The sequence below is a fragment of the Coregonus lavaretus genome, assembly GCF_964263955.1.
Source record: "Coregonus lavaretus genome assembly, chromosome: 25".
NCBI lineage: Eukaryota > Metazoa > Chordata > Actinopteri > Salmoniformes > Salmonidae > Coregonus > Coregonus lavaretus.
This window is the reverse complement of record NC_140012.1, coordinates 25414582-25434400: the sequence shown is the minus strand read 5'-3', so window position 1 is coordinate 25434400 and position 19819 is coordinate 25414582. Positions and strand designations below refer to the sequence as shown.

The following is a 19819-nucleotide window of genomic DNA, read 5'->3' as shown; positions in this document are numbered from 1 at the left end:
CCATCGTTATGTTTGGAGGATAAAGGTGGTACTTGCAAGCCGAAGAACACCATCCCAACCGTGAAGCACGGGGGTGGCAGCATCATGCTGTGGGGGTGCTTTGCTGCAGGAGGGACTGGTGCACTTCACAAAATAGATGGCATCATGAGGAAGTAAAATTATATGGATATATTGAAGCAACATCTCAAGACATCAGTCAGGAAGTTAATGCTTGGTCGCAAATGTGTCTTCCAAATGGACAATGACCCCAAGCATACTTCCAAGGTTGTGGCAAAATGGCTTAAGGACAACAAAGTCAAGGTATTGGAGTGGCCATCACAAAGCCCTGACCTCAATCCTATAGGAAATTTGTGGGCAGAACTGAAAAAGCAGCCTACAAACCTGACTCAGTTACACCAGCTCTGTCAGGAGGAATGGGCCAAAATTCACCCAACTTATTGTGGGAAGCTTGTGGAAGGCTACCCGAAACGTTTGACCCAAGTTAAACAATTTAAAGGCAATGCTACCAAATACTAATTGAGTGTATGTAAACTTCTGACCCACTGGGAATGTGATGAAAGAAATAAAAGCTGAAATAAATCATTCTCTCTACTATTATTCTGACATTTCACATTCTTAAAATAAAGTGGTGATCCTAACTGACCTAAGACAGGGAATATTTACTAGGATTAAATGTCAGGAATTGTGAAAAACTGAGTTTAAATGTATTTGGCTAAGGTGTATGTAAACTTCTGACTTCAACTGTATATTTATTCAGCCATTTTGTGTTTGCGGCTGACAATGAGGATGGGAGCTGGTTAAGTTGACACTCTGCAGAGCAGGCAGACAGACAGCTAGAGTAATACAGAAGGGCCCTTGGAAACAAGCTGTGCTATACTACCTGCACTGCTCTCTCTTTCTGTCTCTGAGTGGGAGAGAAATGAGTGGAGCTGAGAGGAGAGATATGGGATGCACAGTCAGCAGCCAGGTAAATGGGATGGGGGTGATGGGGGAAGGGGGCAGGGGGAGAAGGGGGGAGGACAGTGGGTGGCAGGGGGAGAAGGGGAGGACAGTGGGTGGTGGTAGAGACAGGGGGCCTCCTGAGGTGAGCTATGCTGTAGTTAGTTAGTAGAGCCCTGAAGAAGCCAAGAAGCTATTCCTGCTGGAGGGTGGTGGGTGTATGAGAGAGGATATAGCCTCTCTGACTGGCTTCATATATCATGCTGTTAATGGTATTGGCCAAGTCTCAAACCTAATGCTTTCATATGTCTCTCTCTTTTACTCTCCCTCTCTCTCTCAATTTCCATCTCTCTCTTGTTCTCTCTTTCCTCCTCACTCTCTTTCCACCTTTCTCTATCTCACTCTCTCTCCCTCTCCTTCTCACTTTCATTATTGTTCTTTCTCTCTCTCTCTATCTCTCTCTCTCTCTCGCTCTCTCTTTCTTTCTCTACTCCTTTTATCGCTTAATTACTTTTGGGCCCCATCCCAAACTGCATTTGCTGTGTCTCTATTTTAGCTTTGCTGTCATCCTTCTTTGATTTACAATGAAGGAGCAGTGCTTTAACTCTTCACCTTTCACAAACGTGTGTGATAAACAGAAAGGAGTATAAATACTGAGGGTAGAAATGTTTTCTAATCACAAGAATGTTTATAAGGGCCTCCACACATAAATATGCTCCATGTTTTCATGGGTAGTCTGAGCTAATCATGATATCCTGCAGACCATACTGTTTACCAAGAGAGAATTCATCTATATTTTTTGTAGCTATCTATTTACCGTCACAAACCGATGCTTGCACTAATACCGCACTCAATGAGATGTATAGGGCCATAATAAGCTAACAAGAAAATGCACATTCAGAGGCGGCGTTTCTCGTGGCCAGTGATTTTGATGCAGGAAAACTGAAATTCGTTTTAACTAATTTTTACCAGCATGTCACATGTACAACTAGAGGCGACAAAACTCTAGGTCACCTTTATTCCACACACAGAAACGCCCTTCCTTTGGCAAATCAGACCATAACTCTATCCTCCTGCTTCCTGCTTAAAAGCAAAATCTCAAACAGGAAGTACCAGTGACACTCTCAATATGGAAGTGGTCCGATGAAGCGGATGCTAAGCTACAGGACTGTTTCGCTAGCACAGACCTGAATATATTCCGGGATTCATCTAATAACATTGAGGGGTTTACCACATCAGTCACCGGCATCACTAATAAGTGCATCAACGATGTCGTACCCACAGTGACCGTACGTTCCAGACGAATGTGTGATCTCGCTCTCCTTAGCCGAGTCCTATATCCGAGCAAGACCTTTAAACAGGTTAACATTCGCAAGGCCGAGGGGCCAGATGGAATACCAGAACCCATACTCAGAGCATGCGCTGACCAGCTGGCAAGTGTCTTCACTGAATTGTTCAACCTATCCCTACTCACTGGTCTGTAATACTAACTTGTTTCAAGCAGACCACCATAGCCCCCGTACCCAAGAACGCCTACGTAACCTGCCTAAATGACTATCACCCTATAGCACTTACATACAGTTGAAGTTGTAAGTTTACATTCACCTTAGCTAAATACATTTAAACTCCGTTTTTCACAATTCCTGACATTTAATCATAGTAAATATTCCCTGTCTTAGGTCAGTTAGGATCACCACTTAATTTTAAGAATGTGAAATGTCAGAATAATAGTAGAGAGAATGATTTATTTCAGCTTTTATTTCTTTCATCACATTCCCAGTGGGTCAGAAGTTTACATACACTCAATTAGTATTTGGTAGCATTACCTTTAAATTGTTTAACTTGGGTCAAACGTTTCGGGTAGCCTTCCACAAGCTTCCCACAATAAGTTGGGTGAATATTGGCCCATTCCTCCTGACAGAGCTGGTGTAACTGAGTCAGGTTTGTAGGCCTCCTTGCTCGCACACGCTTTTTCAGTTCTGCCCACACATTTTCTATAGGATTGAGGTCAGGGCTTTGTGATGGCCACTCCAATACCTTGACTTTGTTGTCCTTAAGCCATTTTGCCACAACTTTGGAAGTATGCTTGGGGTCATTGTCCATTTGGAAGACCCGTTTGAGACCAATCTTTAACTTCCTGACTGATGTCTTGAGAGGTTGCTTCAATATATCCACATAATTTTCCTTCCTCATGATGCCATCTATTTTGTGAAGTGCACCAGTCCCTCCTGCAGCAAAGCACCCCTACAGCATGATGCTGCCACCCCCGTGCTTCACGGTTGGGATGGTGTTCTTCGGCTTGCAAGCAACCCCCTTTTTCCTCCAAACATAACGAAGGTCCCCTGTAGCTCAGTTGGTAGAGCATGGCGCTTGCAACGCCAGGGTTGTGGGTTCGTTTCCCACGGAGGGCCAGTATGAAAATGTATGCAATCATTAACTGTAAGTCGCTCTGGATAAGAGCGTCTGCTAAATGACTAAAATGTAAAATTATGGCCAAACAGTTCTATTTTTGTTTAATCAGACCAGAGGACATTTCTCCAAAAAGTACGTTCTTTGTCCCCATGTGCAGTTGCAAACCGTAGTCTGTTTTTTTATGGCAGTTTTGGAGCAGTGGCTTCTTCCTTGCTGAGCGGCCTTTCAGGTTATGTCGATATAGGACTCGTTTTACTGTGGATATAGATACTTTTGTACCTGTTTCCTCCAGCATCTTCACAAGGTCCTTTGCTGTTGTTCTGGGATTGATTTGCACTTTTCGTACCAAAGTATGTTCATCTCTAGGAGACAGAACACGTCTCCTTACTGAGCGGTATGACAGCTGCGTGGTCCCATGGTGTTTATACTTGCCTACTATTGTTTGTACAGATGAGCGTGGTACCTTCAGGCATTTGGAAATTGCTCCCAAGGATGAACCAGAGTTGTGGAGGTCTACAATTTTTTTTCAGAGGTCTTGGCTGATTTCTTTTGATTTTCCCATGATGTCAAGCAAAGAGCACTGAGTTTGAAGGTAGGCCTTGAAATACATCCACAGGTACACCTCCAATTGACGTAAATTATGTCAATTAGCCTATCAGAAGCTTCCAAAGCCATGACATCATTTTCTGGAATTTTCCAAACTGTTTAAAGGCACCGTCAACTTAGTGTATGTAAACTTATGACCCACTGGAATTGTGATACAGTGAATTATAAGTGAAATAATCTGTCTGTAAACAATTGTTGGAAAAATTACTTGTGTCATGCATAAAGTAGATGTCCTAACCGACTTGCCAAAACTATAGTTTGTTAACAAGACATTTGTGGAGTGGTTGAAAAACAAGTTTTAATGACTCCATCCTAAGTGTATGCAAACTTCCGACTTCAACTGTATATAGCCATGAAATGTTTTGAAAGGCTGGTCATGGCTCACATCAACACCATCATCCCAGACACCCTAGACCAACTCCAATTTGCATACCGCCCCAACAGAGCCACAGAAAGCGCAATCTTTATTGCACTCCACATTGCCCTCACCCACCTGGACATAAGGAATAACTATGTAAGAATGCTGTTCATTGACTACAGCTCAGTATTCAACACCATAGTCCCCTCCAAGCTCATCACCAAGCTCAGGACCCTGACTGAACACCTCCCTTTGCAACTGGATCCTGGACTTCCTGACGGGCCGCCCCCAGACGTTGAAGGTAGGCAACAATACATCTGCCACGTTGACCATCAACACAGGGGCCGTTCAGGGGTGTGCTCTTAGTCCCTTCCTGTACTCCCTGTTCACCCATGACTTTGTGGCCGTGCACGACTCCGACACCATGTGCTGACGACACGACGGTGGTAGGACTGATCACTGACGACGATGAGGCAGCCTACAGTGAGGAGGTCAGGGAACTGGCAGTGGGGTGCCAGGACAACAACCTCTCCCTCAACCACCAGCAAGACAAAGGAGCTGATCGTGTACTACAGGAAACGGAGGGGTGAGCACGGCCCTATTAACATCGATAGAGCTGTAGTGGAGCAGGTCGAGAGCTTCAAGTTCCACGTTGTCCACATCACTAAGGAATTAACATGGTCCACACACACCCACACAGTTGTGAAGAGGGCACGGCAGTGCCTCTTCCCCCTCGGGAGGCTGAAAAGATTTGGCATGGCCCCTCAGATCCTCAAAAGGTTCTACAGCTGCACCATTGAGAGCATCTTGACTGGCTGCATCACTGCTTGGTACGGCAACTGCAAGGCACCCGACCACAAAGCGCTACAGAGGGCGGTGAGTACAGCCCAGTACATCACTAAGGCCGAGCTCCCTGCCATCCAGGACCTCTATACCAGGCGGTGTCAGAGGAAGGCACAAAAAATTGACAAAGACTCCAGCCACCTAAGCCATAGACTGTTCTCTCTGCTACCGCACTGCAAGCGGTACAAGTGCACCAAGTCTGGAACCAACAGGACCCTGAACAGCTTCTACCCCCAAGCCATAAGACTGCTAAACAAGACTGCTAAATAACTCATCAAATTTGCTTCCCGGACTACCTGCATTGACCCTTTTTTGCACTAACTCTCTTGCACCGACACTACCCACATACTCACACATACACACACGCACACACAGTACATATGCCCAAACACACACACTCACACACACACCACATACGCTGCTGCTACCGTCTATTTTCGATCCTCTTGCCTAGTCACTTTACCCCTACCGATATATACATAGCTACCTCAATTACCTCGTACCCCTGCACATGGACTCGGTACTGGTACTCCCTGTATATAGCCATGTTATTTTTACTCCTTATTGTTATTCACTGTGTATTTGTTCCTCATGCCACTATTTCTAGTTTTTATGTAATTATTTATCTTTGACTTTGCATTGTTGGAAAAGGACCAATAAGTAAGCATTTCACTGTTGGTCTACACCTGCTGTTTCGAAGCATGTGACAAATACAATACAATTTGATTTGATTTTGTCTGTGTTGATTTTGTTAGAGAGCATCTAATAACAGCCTTTAGAAAGTGCACCAAAAGTGGTTCTAAATTACTTGACACATGATTAGATTTTACTGAAAAGTCAGCAAAGAATATACTTTGATTAGGGTTCACTGATAATAGCAATCACCGTTGGAAAGTATTGATTGTATAATTAAATGTGTTTTAAAGAATGAATACCATTGATCCTAACATCTGTGATGTTGTTACTCTCTCACTCCTTTGCTTTTCTGAGGTAAAATAAGATCAGATCAGCCACTCCACAAAGCAAGGTCTCTGCCCAGACCTACAGTATATTTAGAACCCTGGAAGTCAAAATAACAACAACAAGATCACTGTTATTTGGCTTAGGCCAGGACGAGGAAGAGGGGGTCTATACAATATCGGGACCTATTCCTGGAGAGGCCCGCACTCCAAAATAAACTGCACACACACACACACACACACACACAGAATATGACACAAACATGCCTCTCTTCTCCCTCCCTTACTCCATATGACCCCATACATACAGGTGTAGGATCTGCATTTGATCACTCTTTTGTTGCTGAGAATTTTCCTGCAGATGAAGTTCGTGATTTATAAAAATTCACTGAAAATCCACATTAACACACAGTTACATTAACAGTATTGCACTTTTCATGTACAGTGGGGGAAAAAAGTATTTAGTCAGCCACCAATTGTGCAAGTTCTCCCACTTAAAAAGATGAGAGAGGCCTGTAATTTTCATCATAGGTACACGTCAACTATGACAGACAAATTGAGAAAAATAATTCCAGAAAATCACATTGTAGGATTTTTTATGAATTTATTTGCAAATTATGGTGGAAAATAAGTATTTGGTCATCTACAAACAAGCAAGATTTATGGCTCTCACAGACCTGTAACTTCTTCTTTAAGAGGCTCCTCTGTCCTCCACTCGTTACCTGTATTAATGGCACCTGTTTGAACTTGTTATCAGTATAAAAGACACCTGTCCACAACCTCAAACAGTCACACTCCAAACTCCACTATGGCCAAGAACAAAGAGCTGTCAAAGGACACCAGAAACAAAATTGTAGACCTGCACCAGGCTGGGAAGACTGAATCTGCAATAGGTAAGCAGCTTGGTTTGAAGAAATCAACTGTGGGAGCAATTATTAGGAAATGGAAGAAAAACAAGACCACTGATAATCTCCCTTGATCTGGGGCTCCACGCAAGATCTCACCCCGTGGGGTCAAATGATCACAAGAACGGTGAGCAAAAATCCCAGAACCACACGGGGGGACCTAGTGAATGACCTGCAGAGAGCTGGGACCAAAGTAACAAAGCCTACCATCATAACACACTACGCCGCCAGGGACTCAAATCCTGCAGTGCCAGATGTGTCCCCCTGCTTAAGCCAGTACATGTCCAGGCCCGTCTGAAGTTTGCTAGAGTGCATTTGGATGATCCAGAAGAGGATTGGGAGAATGTCATATGGTCAGATGAAACCAAAATATAACTTTTTGGTAAAAACTCAACTCGTCATGTTTGGAGGACAAAGAATGCTGAGTTGCATCCAAAGAACACCATACCTACTGTGAAGCATGGGGGTGGAAACATCATGCTTTGGGGCTGTTTTCTGTAAAGGGACCAGGACGACTGATCCGTGTAAAGGAAAGAATGAATGGGGCCATGTATCATGAGATTTTGAGTGAAAACCTCCTTCCATCAGCAAGGGCATTGAAGATGAAACATGGCTGGGTCTTTCAGAATGACAATGATCCCAAACACACCGCCCGGGCAACGAAGGAGTGGCTTCGTAAGAAGCATTTCAAGGTCCTGGAGTGGCCTAGCCAGTCTCCAGATCTAAACCCCATAGAAAATCTTTGGAGGGAGTTGAAAGTCTGTGTTGCCCAGCGACAGACCCAAAACATCACTGCTCTAGAGGAGATCTGCATGGAGGAATGAGCCAAAATACCAGCAACAGTGTGTGAAAAACCTTGTGAAGACTTACAGAAAACGTTTGACCTGTGTCATTGCCAACAAAGGGTATATAACAAAGTATTGAGAAACTTTTGTTATTGACCAAATACTTATTTTCCACCATAATTTGCAAATAAATTCATTAAAAATCCTACAATGTGATTTTCTGGAGAAAAAAAATCTCATTTTGTCTGTCATAGTTGACGTTTACCTATGATGAAAATTACAGGCCTCTCTCATCTTTTTAAGTGGGAGAACTTGCACAATTGGTGGTTGACTAAATACTTTTTTTCCCCACTGTAGCTTACTTTTTTCCTCAGCTAATAGCCTATCCTTATGGACTAACTTTTCAAATCCTGTTGCTGCAGTATTATTTTGCTGTGACAGTAAAGGTGTGGAGACTAGGTGCAGCCAGCCGCCTAAACAGAATTGATAAATAAACACAAGGTGGGGTAGGGAACCAGGGAGAGAAGGAAGGGAGGGAAAGTGGAGGGGGGGAGGAGGAGGGGAGGAAACTGATAGCTGAAGCAGGCAGACTAGGCTGAATAAGTGTTTTGCAATAGCATAGCAGCTTATTATAGCTAAGACTGGGGCTCTTTGGATCATAGATGACTGGCCTCAGGGCATAATTACCACATACTGTAGAGGCTTTGTGTTTAGAAGAGGGTTAATTAAATTGACTCCTTAAGAGTCTATTGACGCACCCACGCGTCAATCTAAGTAAAATAATATCCAGAGTGGCGCAGTGGTCTAAGGCACTGCATTGCAGTGCTAGCTGTGCCACTAGAGATCCTGGTTCAAATCCAGGCTCTGTCGTAGCCGGCCGCGACTGGGAGACCCATGGGGCGGTGCACAGTTGGCCCAGGGTAGGGGAGGGAATGGCTGGCAGGGATGTAGCTCAGTTGTTAGAGCATGGCGTTTGCAACGCCAGGGTTGTGGGTTTGTTTCCCACGGGGGGCCAATATGAAAAAAATATATTGTCCCCCCGTGGGGCCAGTTTAAGACAGAGGTATCTGTTTCTTTGCGTCTCAATCAACCGCATCCGCCGGGACTCGTCTGAAGTTGGTATCGCAGATTTGCCAACTTCTGTCTGTAGCATCCGAACCGTTTGGGCTACAAACTACTGACCCCCCTATGGAAAGGGGAGATTCTCACAAACACAATGGTGTTCTCTGTTTTGCTCTACTACCCCCACAAGTGTCACGGTACTCGTTTGAAGGTAACCAGTACTGGTTTAAAAAATGAATGGAAGTATGGAGGTAGTTTTGTGGCCAAAAAAATAAGGGGTTAAATATGTGTCTAAAAAACTAAAATTCCTTATGATTTATTTTTGGACTGTCTGTTTTGCCATTTATGAATGTGTTATTTAATGCGTTTCTATGGGCTATAGTAGTAAAGGCCAAATTCAATATTATATATATATAAAACATAAAACAATTGTGGGGGGTGGAATACCTACAGGGGTATGACCATCTTAAAACAATTCGCTAAGACTTTAAGAGGTTAATTAAGAAGCCTGTCTCGTCCATAAACGTATCTAATAATGGTCTTGTCTTCTACACCCACATGGGGCAAACCTAAAGGGAACTAGGCCATGAAGAGCACTATATTCCATTCCTGAACATCCTCTTCTGAATATTCCATTCTTGTACATCCTCCTCTGAATATTCCATTCCTGTACATCCTCCTCTGAATATTCCATTCCTGTACATCCTGCTCTGAATATTCCATTCCTGTACACCCTCTTCTGAATATGCTAAATGCTTGCATGCATAATATACATTGTGTTAAGTAATTATCATCCTTGTGTGATCCACAAAGCAAAGTTGACATGTTGCTTGATTGCATATTACAGCTTTCAGAGAGGGGGGATGCACTGCACTCTTCTCATCACAATACCTGTCTCTATTTACACACATAATTGGCACCTTAAGAAATTAAACAAAATAAAAAGGTTCAAACAGATGGAGGGAAACCGTCCCACATGTAAAAGCTACAATGGCTTTACAAGTGTCTGGCAATTAAAAGCTTTGAGTCATTGTAATTCATACATAGACAATTACATAATATTCCAAAGGTGTTCATCTTAATTCACATCTGAAATGGCACACTATTCCCTAGTGCACTATATAGGGAATAGGGTGCCTTTTCAACCTAGCATATACTAATGAAGTCATTATTTCCAGTTAAAGGGACCATTTAAATGATCATCTCCACGTCCTTTCAATTCAACAGCGGCTGGCCTGTGAACCCCACTCTAAATTAAAACATGGAAGACTTGAAGATGGAGAAAAGGAGGGAGGGAACAAATGAAGGAGTAATAAGTGGGCGTTGTTTGGCTTATTGGGGCCAACAGAGGGCAATGTTATCTGTAATATCCATTTAAATCTGCCATTATCAGATGCAGCAGCACATCAGGGATGGAAATGAGGCTTGTTCCATGGATGTTCCATTCAACCCCGGTCACCCCAAGGGCAGATTCATACAAATGCAGCTACCACACAATATATATGTAGCGTTTTTAGCGCAATGATGAGAAGTGGTGGTGGAGAAAGGCCAACCCAAGTCCTCTTCTCTGATAATATATAGAAATGTCAGCATTTCCTATTTTTCCTTTTAAAAGCTTGAGGGTGACTTTCACATCTTAACTTTATGTATTTCCATTCCATATAGTGGCATGTGTCCCAATGATGTATTCCTAACCAACCACTCCTGATACAGTACCAGTCCAACTTTTACCGCATATTTCAGCACAGAAGCTCACAAAACAGTGCATTCACACCACTTTAAAATTAAGTAAGCAAAATGTTTCCCTATTACAACTTTAATTCCTTTCCCACCAAAACCACAGCCCTTACCCTGACCAACCTTTATAGCCAATCAGAGCCTATTTCCCACCAGCCTATATAGCAAATAGACACATCACCCACTGCTGAGATTGCATATCCTTATCTTCATCTATGCTATCTCACTGTACTCCCCGATACGTATAAGACAGGGGTGTCAAACTCATTCCACGGAGGGCCGAGTGTCTGCAGGTTTTTGTTTTTTCCTTTCAATTAAGACCTAGACAACCAGGTGAGGGGCGTTCCTTGCTAATTAGTGACCTTAATTAATCAATCAAGTACAAGGTGGTGTGAAAACCCGCAGACACTCGGCCCGCTGTGGAATGGGTTTGACACGTGGTATAAGACATCAATCTATGTCCATTTACAGAAATTATAATCTCTGCTGTGCCATGTTACTGTTGTCATCTGGAGAGGCTAGGTGAGGTCGTTCCATATCTAGAGGCATATCACTGGTTGGCCTGTCAGCTGTGTCAGTCGGAGATAACGCAGAACACTTTGTCACATAAAGGGCATTCTAGGTGATGTGTTGTGGACAATAAGGCAATAGGGGAAAGGTTTATAATTTTGTTTCAATAATACATTAATTGAGTTGTTTCGCTAATTGTATTGTTTCTACGTCTGCAGTCCCTCACTGTTAGGCTACTGGTGCAGGTGATAAATGTTATTGCACCACACTGTTCAAATGAAGTGCTTTGTAACACTAAAACTAGTGGCAACTGAGCTGCCACCAACTTTTAGATTAAACCTTAACTTTGCTGGAGTATTGAAACACATGGATGTGAGGGTTATGAGACAGATTTAAGATGTACTGAAATGTTCATCCTGCGATGTTCTGATACATAACATGGTGTGCTGTAACACCACTTAATCAAGAGTTGTGTCATATATTTTCATAGGGCAATGATCAGTAAAATAGCAAGAATACTAAGGTGGTCTTGATTAATATTGAAAGGTTGAAAGAACTGCACAATCCAGTCAGTCATTCAGGCCAGGGGGTTTGTGAGGATTCACTGACCCATTGACTGCATGCTATCTTCATGCCTACCCAACTGACATCAATACACATCTATCCAACCCCGGCTAATTCACCTCAGGTAGGAGAGGAAGCTAGAATAGTCAATTGTCGGAAGATGAAATTGTTGGACGATGGGCAACAAGAGCCCTGTTATTGTTGTCATCTGGGGGGAGGCTAGGCGAGATTGTTCCATATCCAGAGAGATATCACTGGTTGTCCTGTCAGCTGTGCCAGCCAGAGATAACACCAAGCAGTTTGTCAAGTAAAGGGCATTCTAGGTGATGTGTTGTGGCCAATAAGTCAATGGGGGGAAATGTCTATTTGTTTCAATTCATTAATTTAGAAATGAATCAATTATTTTATTGATTGTTTCTCCTCATCTCATTGCAGTCTCTACTGGTACAGGTGGCAAATGGTATTGGACCACCTGTAAAATGTTGTCTTCCTCTTACAGGGCAATGATCAGTAACACAACAAGAATACAAAGGTGTTCTTGACTCATATTGAATGTTTGAATGAACTGCACAGTCCAGTCAGTCATTCAAGCCAGGGGGTTTGTGAGGATTCACTGACCCATTGACTGATTGCATGCAATCATCATCATGCCTACCTGACTGACATCAATACACATTTATTTCACCCTAGGCAAGAGAGAGGAAACTCGAACGGTCATTGTAGATGATTATAGGGGATGATGGGCAACAAGTGAAGCATTGTCTCTATATAGTCTGAATCAATGCCATCACACACACTGACAGAAGTCCTATGAACATTCTCCCATATAGATTTGTATCTTTATTCATTTCTATGACATCTCATTATGCATTGTTGTATTAGCATATTTTAATTACTAGTTAGTTACTAGCTATTTTAATGAGTTTCTTCAAGGCCTCAAAAGTCAATGTGTCATCCCTGCAGAAGGCTACATAGCAATTTGGTGAACTAATCTGTAATCTATTCAGTAAGGGCTATGTTCCTCCTCCTCCTCTGTCTCACACAATAGGCAAGACTGTAGAGGTCCGTTGTGTTAGGTGAGTGAGTCACTAGACTGTTACTCACTTCCCAGAAAGGCTCCTTTTGGTAGGACTGGAATAAACCCATCATTTTTCACTCAATCACTCACTTTAGTACACACACACGCACGGCTGCAAACACACACACGCAGGCAGGCACACACACACACACAATTTAGTGCTCAGATTCACAATGATCATTACGTTGCCATCTAATCTTGCCTTTACAGATACTTCATTATTCCTCACAGTTATGTTCCAATGAGTAAATCCCTATAGGGAGCTAAAGCAATCCCTATACCGCTGTAGTGTGGTGCAGCCCAAGCCATGCTGCTTTTACAGCAATAAAAAATGTCATAACAAAAGGTAATCATGGTGGGCATGATCGGTCGGTCACACATGGATAATATCCTACAGACTGTTCGTTATCCCATCTCCCATCATCATCCCTGCAGTTATCATCCAACCAACCATCCTAACCATAACCATCCCTTCAGTAGCTTTACTGCTGGGCCAATTAGCCAAGACATTGGTCTGTTGATTGGGAAGTAGAGAGGCAGAAGATGTGAATATAGCAGCAGCCAACTGTTGTTTCTATACATTTCCATACTGTCTGGTATTCCTGTGGTTGTTTTTGCTGCTGTACAGATACTGCAATGCTGATTTGATTGAATGAAGGCCCTGGACTGACACTGACATGTCTCCATAAGGATGCATCCTTGATTCCATCAGATGCACTTTACTAATCAATAGACATCAATCATCTAATGTAGCTACAGTTGAAGTCGGAAGTTTACATACACCTTAGCCAAATACATTTAAACTCAGTTTTTCACAATTCCTGACATTTAATCATAGTAAATATTCCCTGTCTTAGGTCAGTTAGGATCACCACTTTATTTTAAGAATGTGAAATGTCAGAATAATAGTAGAGAGAATGATTTATTTCAGCTTTTATTTATTTCATCACATTCCCAGTGGGTCTGAAGTTTACATACACTCAATTAGTATTTGGTAGCATTGCCTTTAAATTGTTTAACTTGGGTCAAACGTTTCAGGTAGCCTTCCACAAGCTTCCCACAAAAAGTTGGGTGAATTTTGGCCCATTCCTCCTGACAGAGCTGGTGTAACTGAGTCAGGTTTGTAGGCCTCCTTGCTCGCACACGCTTTTTCAGTTCTGCCCACACATTTTCTATAGGATTGAGGTCAGGGCTTTGGATGGCAACTCCAATACCTTGACTTTGTTGTCCTTAAGCCATTTTTCCACAACCTTGGAAGTATGCTTGGGGTCATTGTCCATTTGGAAGACCCATTTGCGACCAAGCTTTAACTTCCTGATTGATGTCTTGAGATGTTGCTTCAATATATCCATATAATTTTCCTTCCTCATGATGCCATCTATTTTGTGAAGTGCACCAGTCCCTCCTGCAGCAAAGCACCCCCACAGCATGATGCTGCCACCCCCGTGCTTCACGGTTGGGATGGTGTTCCTCGGCTTGCAAGTACCACCTTTTTCCTCCAAACATAACGATGGTCATTATGGCCAAACAGTTCTATTCATCAGACCAGAGGACATTTCTCCAAAAAGTACAATCTTTGTCTCCATGTGCAGTTGCAAACCGTAGTCTGGCTTTTTTATGGCGGTTTTGGAGCAGTGGCTTCTTCCTTGCTGAGCGGCCTTTCAGGTTATGTCGATATAGGACTCGTTTTACTGTGGATATAGATACTTTTGTACCTGTTTCCTCCAGCATATTCACAAGGTCCTTTGCTGTTGTTCTGGGACTGATTTGCACTTTTCGCACCAAAGTACGTTCATCTCTAGGAGACAGAACTTATCTCTTTCCTGAGTGGTTTGAAAGCTGCGTGGTCCCATGCTGTTTATACTTGCTTACTATTGTTTGTACAGATGAACGTTGTACCTTCAGGCGTTTGGAAATTGCTCCCAAGGATGAACCAGACTTGTGGAGGTCTACAATAGTTTTTCTGAGGTCTTGGCTGATTTCTTTTGATTTTCCCATGATGTCAAGCAAAGAGGCACTGAGTTTGAAGGTAGGCCTTGAAATACATCCACAGGTACACCTCCAATTGACTCAAATGATGTAAATTAGCCTATCAGATGCTTCTAAAGCCATGACATCATTTTCTGGAATTTTCCAAGCTGTTTAAAGGCACAGTAAATTTAGTGTATGTAAACTTCTGACCCACTGGAATTGTGATACAGTGTATTATAAGTGAAATAATCTGTCTGTAAACAATTGTTGGAAAAATTACTTGTGTGATGCACAAAGTAGATGTCCTAACCGACTTGCCAAGACTATAGTTTGTTAACAAGAAATGTGTGGAGTCGTTGAAAAACGAGTTTTAATGACTCAAACCTAAGTGTATGTAAACTTCCGACTTCAACTGTACATACAATATTGTGCCACAGTGGATTTTCGCCACTGGGATGAGACGCCCTCTTCTTGCACAGCCTGGATTTGCAGGGGGAATGTTTTTAGGAAGAACACAGGCTACAGACACAGGCAGGCAGGCAGGCGGGCAGGCACTTGAGCCTCAGATGGTTGCTGTCCCCCTCTCTCTCCGACTGTGCGAGAGACTCAGCCAATCTGTGCACGGTGACGCTGCACAAGGCTGGATCTAGACGCGCTTCATCATAATATTTAACACACCCACCCTCAATCTCACATGCGAGGGACATTGATTGTCTTTTTCCTCGCTCAGAAGGCACACGGTAGTCTATCTCCGAGAGAGAAACCGAATCGGCACCTGTCCGAATTATTTGTTTGATTCGTCTTGCTTTGGTTGTTTTGTATTGCCTGTCTTCATACGGATTTGTTGTGAACATTGCCATTTATTCTCATTCAGGGTCGCTTACTGTACTTTTGTCTGCTGCGCTTTTACACGTTGTTTTATCGTTTATAGTGGCAAAGGAGGAGCCTTTCGAATAGTCTTCTTTTAAAATTATATTTGGACATTGGTGAATAGCGCTCTCTGCGTTTTTCCTAATCCGGACTGCACCAATGCGTTGCCGGTGCCCAGCGGATCCACGACAGCTCCGTTTCTCACACAGCAGAGTTCACGCTCAATGGCCGGACCGATGTGCGCCAGCAGACCCAGCCAACACACACCTCTGATGGATCATTTATCTACCGTTTTCGAGCTGCTTTCGGGACCCTTGCACTTCCTTTATACCTTATAGTGTGCGTAAAGCCTTGGGGTCGGAGCTGTAGAGCGAAAGCAATTGAGATAATGCCGCGTGCCCAACTCGACCGTTGGTCTGAACCGAGTCGACCTGTTTTACCTGGGTGCATGCGGCGAATCCTCTCGTTCTGAATCACGAAAGGAGCCTGCCGTCTGGATTTCTATGTGGTTGGGAATACAAAAGTTGAACACTGAAACATTTAGTCTACTCAAGACGGCAAGAAGTGAAGATGGTTACGTGTTCAACGTGTATTTCATTAAAGTGGCATCCAGTGTGATAAACATAATCAGTGATGTAGTGAGTCTGTTCATATGCGTGCTCATCATTTGCAGTAAATACTCGCAACTGCTCAAACAGGGGACAATGAAGATGATACTCTTCCGTAAATTCCGGGTTTTGATTCTCATGGTGTTTCTAATCGCCTGCTCGATGCACATCATGATAGACTTGTTACCAAAGCTGGAGAGGCGCAGCAACAGCGGCTGCTCCTGCTCGCACACGCCGAGCGAGGACCCTCAGAACTGGGCTAAACACCGAGCCAGGTCGGGAGCAGAGTCGGGCTGGCCTAACAAACACACTCTGAGAATCCTCCAGGACTTCAGCAATGAGCCAAACTCTAACATCTCTTCCCATTCTCTGGAGAAGAACCCCAAAGCGGGAAACAAAACGGAAGCCTTTAAACAGGTTGAACATTATGCACAAAATGGTGACAAAAAGAGACGGTTCATTCAAGACGCTGTGGTCACCAAAAACATACCTGTCAAGGGTTCAAGGTTGCTGGCTCTATTTGACCACCCGTTATTCAAGAGAGCCTTACCGTCTCTGACCGACGAAGACACCTTGTTCAACGTCAACACAGACATCAGATTTGACCCCAATGCCGCCACAGAGAATCAGGAATGGTAACATATATTTTTATATATTGATAGACCATCACCACAATCGAAAAGTGATTATTAGCCTCTCCGAATTCAATTCAAGACAATAACATAAATGAAACAAACAATTCACCTAGGATATTATGTGTAAATTACCAATTTAATCTTGTTATTACACATTAATAAAGGTGTTATTACACAAATGGTTATAGGCTACCTAACCATATTATCAAATGTCCCTCTTGCAAATTCAAGTCCCTTTGCAAAACATGTCGCCTCTTAACACACAAAACACTAAAACAGCTGAAACACTAAAAAGGAGGGCGGTCCAGGGGCTACAGAAAAACCATACTCATGTCATTCTCCCCATTGAAATAACACTGATCACCTCTCCCTCCTCCCTCCCCTCTTCCCCCCAGGCACGCTGAAGGGAACATGGAGGAGTATACTCCAACAGGAGGAGAGCTGACGGCTGACTCCTACCCCAACTGGCTCCGTTTCCACATAGGGATTAATCGATATGAGCTCTACTCCAGACATTACCTAGTCATCGATGCCCTGCTCAGGGACCTGGTCTCACAGAGAATCACCAGCGTCGGTAAGTCAGAGAAGAGGAGAGAAGGCAGCTTCTCTATAGCTTTGTCTCAGATCTGTTTGTGCTTTATTGAGCCAACCCTTATGTCATATAGCAGAGGTAGGCAACCCTGGTCCTGGAGTGCCGCAGGCACTTCATGTTTTTGGTTTAACCAACCTGGAAGTCCAGGTGTGTTGAATTTAGGCATAGCCGCGGGAAGTAGGGGTGCTGAGGTTGCTGCAGCACTCCCTGAAAAATCGGAATAAAAAAAATTATATATATATTTTTTTAATGCACCACACCCACCCCCAAACAGCTTCCCGTGACTATGAATTTAGGCAATCACTGAACTGATAAATTATCTCAGTTGGTCAGGTGTGATGCCTACAGTGTAGTTCGAACAAAATCCTGCAGTACCTGCGGCACTCCAGGAACAGGGTTGCCTACCCCTGTCATTGAGGTTGAGGAACTAGCCTGGTTCCAGATCTGTATGTGGATTGTGTAGCCAACTCCTCTGACTATCATTGTCACAGAGGACTTGGCAAAGGCACATACAGATTTGGGACTGGCTAGTTTCTCCTCTGTATGGCACAACAACAATAGTCAGAGTAGTTAGCTAAACTAAGCACATAAGGGTCTTTCTATGAACTAGGGTACCGGTGAGGATTTCCCACACTGGACAACTTGATAAGTCATTGATAATAATCTGCAAAAAAAATTTCATGTCATTACATTAAGATATAAGGGGGGGATCATAGCTATATTCCCCAATCCAATTCACAAGTTGATTTAAAACCTATGTTTAATCCTTTATCGTGGTTGGTGTCTTGATGGATTTTTCCAAAATTGTGTGACATAAAACATTACTTTTGTCCTTGCATTTATGGCAGTGTAAATTGTCATTATAACATATACAGTATTAAGCATTAATCAGTTAAATTAGACATTGAACGCTGTAAGAATCCTGGATCTTGCTGTCGGTCAGTTTTTTGTATAGAGATCTCAGAAATGCAGTGTAACTACAAAACATTTTGTGTCTTCTTATGTTACGGGGTGAAAACAGTTTTCATGGGCACACAAATCCAAAATAATAAATGCGATTGCAAAATCGAAAGCTCCCAACCAAAAGAGTCACCTTACCTTGATACTTAAAACCTAAATTGATACTGTCATTAACGTGGTTCTTCAATAATTATGACTAATACTTGTTGGATGCGCATTTGGTGTCCAGCTGATTAGTTACGCTGTGATATTTTCACACCTCATCATCTGATCTAGGAAGTAATTTTCCGATTGACAGTCAAGTGACAAACAGCTGTTGTGATAGCGCATGTGATGCAACAACAGCCCAAGTGCTGGAAAAAAGGTGGTTTCGAGGAATGTCCAGAATATTTTGGTGTCTCATTCGTTACGCCGGTGAAGACAGTTGTGCCTGGAGCCACGTTGGCTCTAATATCCCTAGCGAATTGATGTTGATCATCTGTTGTTGTCTGCTTGATTTACAACAGGGTCTCGTTAGATTTAACAGATCATGCATCAAGGTAATGAGTTCATGTTTTCATATGTTTTTGTGCCTTGTATTGGACACCAAGTCTACTTTGCGCATTTGTGTAAGATAGACTATTGCACAACACCCAAAGCTATTCCTATTAATTATTCTGGATATAATGACAACAAATTACATAGCCTAGTGGGCTTATTCACAATATGATCTGGTAATGAAAATAACATGACAGATACATTTTGTTTTCCATGTTACACCTGCAATTTTAAACAATACGATTTCCTCAATTTGGTGCTTGAAAAGTCCTTGTAATTATTGTAGCCAATTTATAAGTTCTCCTGCTCCCTTATAATTTTCCGTGATTACATTTTTGATCCATTTTTGTGAGAGATGTGGCCACTTTCGTTTGTTTCCAGCCGCTTCAATTGAAGGGTGTTGACCTACTCTGTTGCGGTAAAACTACCTGCGGTTATTATGAGGACAACAACATCTAATGCTGGCTTCCACTTGGCTTTCCATACAAATTCTTCCATTAAAAAAGGAACCTGGTTTTTGGTCACTTTCTCATTAAAAACAGCAATGGGTGGGATTCAAATGGTGAGATTAATGCTACCGCTATTCATGGTTTTATTATGTGTGCTTGCGTCGGCCACATAGGCTACAGAAAAATCGCCACGCATGCATCCAATCTAGTCAGGCAATGTCCACATTATTCTCACATATTTTAGAATGTAATAATAATTTCAGTATCAATGCATTGGCAAGGCCTAAAAACAATATGTTTTCTTAAAGTGGTAAGGGCCATCTTTTTTAAAAACACTTTTTGCATGCTTTTGGGGGGAGAGGGCCCTATATGTACAATTATATAAATTATACAATTGTGTAACATTGAGGTCCAATTAAGTGCTTGAAAAAGTCCCTGA

General features: G+C 42.8%; 1 protein-coding gene across 1 annotated transcript in view; it reads left to right on the top strand.

Annotated features, from left to right (window-relative positions):
- Positions 1-15425: 15425 nt before the first annotated feature.
- LOC311101026 (extracellular serine/threonine protein kinase FAM20C-like) overlaps positions 15426-19819 on the top strand; it is an 88341-nt gene continuing 83947 nt past the window's right edge. The window contains exons 1-2 of the mRNA XM_084142037.1: positions 15426-16842; positions 17238-17416. Of these exons, the coding sequence (XP_083998163.1) occupies positions 16103-16842; positions 17238-17416 (919 nt within the window). The 5' untranslated portion in view covers positions 15426-16102. The remainder of the gene's footprint in view (positions 16843-17237; positions 17417-19819) is intronic.